Genomic DNA, 7,610 nt, shown 5'->3' on the forward strand with positions numbered 1-7,610 from the left:
CTTTTCAGGAAAAGAAGCGGAGAGAGAGAGAAAGCATCGGAAGCTTTATCCCTTTAGCTCTGTATGAAATAGACTTTAAATCAACAGGCGTGTATGGCAATCTGACCTTAAATTGTTTTTTCAGTACATGACTAAAGGGATACACGCCCACTGAGGTAGTTTAAAGTCCATTTCCCCCATTTCTTTTTAAAAAAAAAGTCTATTTTTCATACAGAACTAAAGGGATAAATGCAAATGTGACATTTTGCGCATCAGCCGCCATTCTCTGAAGCTGCTCTGCTGTCCTGAGCCACCTACTGCCTGCCTGTGTGGGTTTTCCTCTCATTGTGAGGACCGTTTCCCATAAATCATTGCAGATAGTGGCGACCGACGGATGCTTGGCCCCCCGGGTACTAATGGTGAGGTTAGGGTCCCGGTTAGGCTGAGGGGGGGGCTGGGGGTAAAAGCAATTTCCCTTCAGATGAGCCTTTATCTGCAGGCAGATGAATGCTCAGCGCCCCCTGTTCCACAGATGAAGCTCCGGCAGGAGGGAGGGGGAACTTCCGGCACCATATATGGATGTGCTGGAATCCCCCTCCCCCCCCACCTGCAGCCCATCTTTATTCACCTCACGTTCTGTTCATGCAGGAAAGCAGCAGAGGAAGAGCAGCAGAAGGAGGAGGGTGGGAGTCTCCCAGCAGCGACGTCATGCATCCCATTCACTCATTTTACACACTGAGATGGCGTGTTCACACTGATTTCACCACAGATTCCCTGTGCAGACATGTGAATATATCTGCACCTGTGTAACGGCAGGAGGAGCTGCAGCAGTGGGGGGGGGGGGTTAGCCTCCTCATGCAGAGTTTATTTCACCGTTTGATTCTCAGAGCAGTTGGTTGATTTTCCAGCCTCAGAGACGCAGCAGCTGGATCTGAGCGCTGCAGCTGGACGGCCACCGTTTGGCCCCTCAGGGCTTCCCTACATCATAACGAGCTGCACACCTTCCTCACACTGGAAAACATATAAATCTAGAGAAGTCAATTTTTCTTAAAATAAGTGCATTTGTTCTGAGATTGAGGAGTTAAAGAGACATTTTGCCAATAAAATAAGATAATTTACTTTTAAAATAAGAAAAAACCATTGCATTGTCTTATTTTAAGTGCATTTTATCTAATCATCTTATTCCAAGAGTAAAAATACTACCGGTAATTCAATTGGCAAAGTATCTCATAGATAAATACATTTAATTGAAGACATTTTTACTTATTTCTAGTTCACTGCAAAAAAAATGTAAATCTAAGTAAGTCATTTTTTCCTAAAATAAGCAGATAGAGTTACTTTGCCAATGGAATAATAAGACAATTTACATTTAAAATAAGAAAAGAAAAACTGCAGTCTCTTCTTTCAAGTGCCTAATAACTAATTATCTTATTTTAATGGTAAAAGTGCTCATTCCATTGGCAGATAATCTTATTTTCCTACGTAAATTAAGGGTAAATACACTTATTTTAATACATTTTTGTTCGTTTTCAGAACATTTTTGCAGTGCTCTCCTCATTCTGCCGTTCCATCATCCTCCAGCAGCATCCAGTGCCCCCTCCTTCCCTCGTACCCGCTCAGCAGTTTGCTGAAGGCTGATGAAGTGCTGCAGACGTGAGCAGCTGTTCTGCTGGTCAGTCAGATCTCAATGAAAAATACTCATGCCTCTAGACCCCCCATGCAGGAATGTTGGTACGTTGTGTTCTTCCAGCCTCCTTTCTTTTTGCTAAATAATGGATCAAATGGATTTCAAAGCTAGAAAACAAACCAACACTGTGGTGAGATGATGGAGGAGACTTTGAAAAGAAACCCTGAACATGTCAGAGAGGTTAGAGGTAATAATTAGCCGGGATGGTTAAAGCGTTCTATGAGTTAAAGCTGATCCAACAGTTTGAAGCACCTCTGCTCCTCATCTGCTGTTAATCTTCCCTTTGATTCTTTAATCTTTTATTTTTGTCGTGCCACAGCTAGCCTTTCACATCCTGATTAACAGCAAATTAATCAGTGATTATATTGTATTTGATTTACACTTGAATTTGATCAGAAACAATTTACATTTGACATAAGAACAATTGCATTGTTTTATTTCAAGTGCATTTTATCTAATATCTTGTTTAAGAGTAAAAATATTGATTCCATTAGCAGATCATCTTATTTACCTGCTCACATTAAGGATAAATACCCCTAATTTAAGACATTTTTTACTTATTTCTAGATGGTTTAACAGTTATTCTGTGTTAAAAAGAAGCAGGAAGTGGTTTTGAGTTCCCTTCATTATAAAAGGCTGCATGGAAAACTTCAGGAATGTTCCATAAAAATAAAATAAAATCCTCCACATTAAAGGCACGTTATGGCAAACAGCTCTGAGGAAGATTGAACCTGTGGATGATATTTATGGGGCTGGATAATCTTCGTTTGGATGCAGTAATCAGCTAAAGCTTCATCACAAATTATATCTGGGCTGGCAGGATTAATTAATCACTGAAGAAAACAGATTAAAACTATAATAATGTGATGACAAAATGTATTATGAAATACTACAATATAAATGCTCTATTAAAGAATATAAAAGTACCCTAAAACGAGCAGATTTTGATCAGATTTTACCATAAAAATATATTTCAATGATGAATAACTACATGAAATTTATCTCATATTATTTTAAAATGGATTTTATTACTTTACCTGCATAAATTAATATAAAGTGATGCAATTATGTGAGGGTTTTTTTTGCATCGTTTTTTTGAGGGTCACAAGCTGAAAGGTTTGGAACCCGTTTAAAATAACGGTGAAAAGATTAAACACAGAAACGCAAAATCTCTGAAAAACTTAAGAGGATTTTCTCCAAACACAAAATCCCAGAACATTTCAAACCAAACAGACTCAGATTTCAGCGATAGAGTTAATTCCCCCCCACCATCATCGCAATCCCTGTATAGCAGAGGGGAGGACCTCGCTCGTTCAGCCAGACCAACAATTCCCTCTAACGACCTCCTTTTCAGAGACATAGACAGGTATGGGGCATTGCAGGCTAACAAAGGGGGGGACCCGTTCATCCGTTTCTATTTGCATGTTTTCTAAACATAAACCAGGCTTTGTTGGGCTGCTGGATAAAACCTGGAACTAAACGCTATTTCTGACATTTTTATTTGAAAAAGTTTCCTGGATGGAAGAGAAACGTCTTCAAACTTGGAAACAAAGTCCAGAGGATTGATTTTAACTTTTTAGGAACCCGTTTTAAACGACAGCATTAAGTCTAGACCAGGCAGACGGAGGGGACAGAAGTCACAACATCGAGTAAGGAATCTTTTAATGCAACGACAAAAACCTCAGATCGGACTTAAGCTGGTCACTGAAAGCTCTAGATTACAAACTAGAATGACAAGTTGTGTGGAGGACAGGAGAAGGAACAAACAGGTCAAATGGCTGGAATGTTCCAACCTGGCCAAAGTTGGAACATTCCACAGCCGCAGACGATGGAGGCCAGAATGAACCAGCTGGAGAAGGCGTCTGAGGACTGACGGGTCCATGCAGCTTCAGGTCCAGGTCTTTATGGCTGAAAAACCTTCATCTGAAGCTTTGACCCGACCAGCTTCAGAAGGTCCCCAGATGATTAGATAACAGATCCATCAGATGCTACCAGTCAGGACATTCAACAGGAAGCTGCTGTTCCAGGTTCTGATCAGTTTTTAGAGAGAACATCTACAGGAAACCTTCATCTGAACATGAAGGTAAGAACTGAGTGAAAAGCTAAACCCTGAGCAGAGAAAGCTCTGGAATCAATGAGCCGACCTGCTGATGTTCCTTTAATCCGTGGGAACAATGGAGGCAGCGTCACTCTGAGCTTTATTCATCAACCTGAGCCGCAGCACTGCTGGGATTACAGCGCTCAGCTGAACGACGCGCAGACGCCGATGGTTCGACCTGCGGAGACACTTTACCCTCAGCGTCGCATCCCCTCAGCGGGGGCCGGTCCTCAGGGGCCAACTGTGGAGCCGTCTGAAGCAGCGTGTCACAGAGCAGCTTCAGAGCCAAATGCTGCAGGCTACAGGACCCCCCCACCCACCCCCATACACACACGTCAGTGCAGACTGCCCCCACACACAGTCACCCTGTGAGTCATCGTAAATTTACATTCAGCTTCTGTTTCAGCAGGAGGAGGTTCAGTCAGTTCTTCTTCTGGCTGTTAATGTTCCAATGGGGGGGGGGTTTGGACATTATCCGTTAATTTCTGTGTCTTTCAGGCTTTCTTTGCGAGCAGAACTTCAGGTATCTCCCTCTAAAACTTTAAAAACGTTAACCAGCCATCAGTCAGATAAAGTCGCCTATTTTTTCTTAAAATAATTGTTTTTTCTTGAATTGAGGAGGTAAGTGAGACACTTTGCCAATGGAACGAGACAATTTACATTTAAAATAAGAAAAAAAACAATTTCATTGTCTTATTTCAAGTGTATATTATCTAATTACCTTATTTTAAGAGAAACAATTCTTATTCCATTGGCAAATCATCTTATCAACCTACTCAAATCAAAGGTAAATACACTTAATTTAAGACATTTTGGCTTATTTCTACATCGTTTTTGCAGTGTAGCGATAAACCGATGGTTTAAAGTTGGATTATTTCCTGTCTAATGCTACGTTCAGCAGCAGAAGCAGCTAGTTTAAATGGAATGTCAAAGGTTGACGAGCATCCAGGCGCAGCAGAAGGTCCTGCAGCGTCTAGAGCAGCAGGAGCAGCAGGAGCAGCAGGAGCAGCGCATCATGAGCATCTGAGCATCAAGCTTCAGGAGCAGCAGCTGCTGGAGTTGGAAAAAATTAACTTTAGCTGCTGGACGCGCCGCATCGACCAATGAGAGAAGCTGATCTGGGAGCTGGCAGGGAGTCAGACGCAGCACTGCTGATGCAGAGCGCTATGATCACTCCTCTGAAACAGTTTATTAACGCCTAAATTAACTTAAAATGTAGAAACCTGCCGGCAGAATATGTTGGCTTTTATTATCCTGAAAAACGCCTTCCAGCCGCCGCTGCAAACCCCCAAGAGGCGAGCGGGCCTGAGGCAGCTGCTGCTGGGGATTCCCAGTGACAGCGCAGCGCCGAAAGAAAGGATAGGGTAGCTCCGCCCAACATGCATCAGACCCACTTTACCACCGCGCAGCTAGAGCAGCAGAGATGCTTCAGCCGCGCTTCAGAACTAAACTCGTAGAAGCATCAAAAATGAAGCAGGACGCGCGTTTCTGCTGCTCCTGCTGCTTCAGTCTGAACGTAGCAGAACTGATCCGATGTGCTGCAGGTTCTTTGGGACGATTCTGGTGGCTTTTTCCTGCTCGGTTTACATGAAAAAAAAACAATAAACTTTCTCAGCTAAGCATGAGGGTCAGCTGACCTGAAGGAGAGGCTGCTGATTGGATGAAGGATTCGGTGAATCTATGCAGGCAACAATAATAAATAAATAAAGTATCAACCGGTTGACGGAGCTGCTGGTAAAGCCATAATCGGCACCTGCTTGTCCCAGAAACAGGGCCTTAATAACTGGTTAATTAAGCTTTTGGATAAAACTGAAACAATTAATCAGATTAATCGATTATTGAAATAATCATCAACTAATAAAGTAATTGTTTAATTGTTAAGTGGAGTATAGAGACTGTAAAATACGTCTTCAGCTGACAGAGTGACCCACTTAGAGCAGGAATTATTCCAACATCGTAAAAAATGATGTCAACATTTTGCATTTAAGATTAAAAAATGTTTTCTTCTGTCAATATTCCAGCCTGAGAGCAGCAGGCGGTCTGATTTGTTCAACTGGATTGAAATTTTATGAAATGAAAGAATCTATTTTTATGAAATGCATTTCCTAAATCTCCTTCATCCATCAGCTTTCTGTAGATCCGCTGCGCTGATCCGGAGGAGGAGGCTGTGGTACTGATGATGGACGGGTCCAGTTCCTAGAACTGTTTTTTTGATCCAGATGAGGGTAGTTTTATGACCCTGTCTTCTGTGACTGTAAATGTTTTATTTGTATTGTAATTTTGTGAAGACCTTTGTGACCTCTACGTCTGTGAAAGGTGCTATATAAATCCTTTTCTTCACGCCCACTGCTCATTTATCTGCGTCCAGTTCAAAGCCCAACCAGCCAATCAGGCGGCTGCAATTACAGCCTGGGAGCCCAGGCTGCTCCACCTGCTGCTCCATCTTCATCAGAGCAGCACCTCCTCAGCATCTCTGTCCCTAAAAGTGTCCAAAGGTCAGAGCATCAGGGGCCCCACGCTGACCGGGCCCCCACTGAAGCATTTCCACGCCTCTGGGTTCTGATAGAACCAGAATAATTAGATCAGATTACAGAACCGTTCCTCTGCCAACCAACCACCTGAGGAGGAGAACACAGACCAGCATTTCTCCTCCCACTGGGGCCCAAATTGGCCCCCAGGATCCAGTCTGAAAGAGGGGGGGCTCACATGTCTGAAGCCTCTATCATCATCATCATCATCATCATCATCATCAGGGTTGGTTCGGTTGACTCTGGTGTTTCAGAACCGATCAAACATCTCAGGATCGGTTTCCTCCTCAGGTTCAGATGCTCCACACATTCCTGATAACTTTAACATTTTATCCACATTTCTACAACAAAACACGTTTTTCTATTTATCATTTCTGAACGAGGCTTTTTAATTATTAAAACAAATCAAACTTCATAATGTTTCCAGACTCTCAGCTACAGCAGGGGTCCCGGACCGAACCGGACTGAACCGGACCGAAGCGGCTCACCTTGTAGACATTCTCCGTGATTCGGTGTACTTCGTCGGTCCGAGACATTCTGCGTGGAGCGTCAGTGGGAGTGGGGGGGTCCACGGTCCTCTTCAGAGCTGCTAGTGATGGAGGGAAACACGACACGAGCGCGTCTGTCCGTGGGATCCCGGCTTTTATAGGACAGTCCTCCGCTGCGCCCACGCGGATCCCCACCCAGCCAATCAGCGGCCAGGCAGCAGCGCAGAGGCGGAGTCCCTGGCGCTGCCTTCATGGACCGCTGGGAAAAAGGAACACTAAGGATGATGAGGAGGGAGACACGATTCAGAGGACGTTTCAAACCCGGTTATTCTGATTTAACTGAATTATTTAATCTTTTGTGGAAGTTGGGATCAGAAGGACACATTTTGAGTTTCGTTTCACAACAATAATAAACAGACTACATCTTCAATCAAATCAAATAGGGTCAGCACCCCCCTCCTTGGACATCTTATGCTAAATATTCACTGTGCAATATTCTTCTCTCTCCCTGTGCAATAACTCAGGCCAACTACTGTGTAGCCTGTGTAATTTTTACTTATTTATAAGGTCAGTCCATCTCTGCAGTCCAAGTGCAATAATCCAGTCTTCCCTTATCTCTCTCTGCTGTGCAGATATTTTTATATCTAAAGGAAACATATTTCAGGACATTACACTTTTTATGCTTTTTTTGTCCTAAATGCACTCTTTTTATATTGTCTGTTGTATTTTTATCTTTAATGGCATCTTGCTTTAACTCTTTGTGCTTTATTTAAGCAACTGGAACCAGAATTTCTGTGAAGAAGTAATCCCAATGAATACATAAAGTTGAG

General features: G+C 43.0%; 1 protein-coding gene across 1 annotated transcript in view; it reads right to left on the reverse strand.

Moving 5' to 3' along the window:
• Positions 1 to 6,911, reverse strand: part of LOC107102501 (brain-specific angiogenesis inhibitor 1-associated protein 2-like) — a 63,980-nt gene extending 57,069 nt beyond the window's left edge. Inside the window, exon 1 of the mRNA XM_015401830.1 lies at positions 6,781 to 6,911. Coding sequence (XP_015257316.1) covers positions 6,781 to 6,828 — 48 coding nt within the window. The 5' untranslated portion in view covers positions 6,829 to 6,911. The remainder of the gene's footprint in view (positions 1 to 6,780) is intronic.
• Positions 6,912 to 7,610: the final 699 nt, after the last annotated feature.

Source organism: Cyprinodon variegatus, unplaced genomic scaffold (genome assembly GCF_000732505.1).
Source record: "Cyprinodon variegatus isolate N-32 unplaced genomic scaffold, C_variegatus-1.0 Scaffold1265, whole genome shotgun sequence".
In the NCBI taxonomy this organism is placed as follows: Eukaryota; Metazoa; Chordata; class Actinopteri; order Cyprinodontiformes; family Cyprinodontidae; genus Cyprinodon; species Cyprinodon variegatus.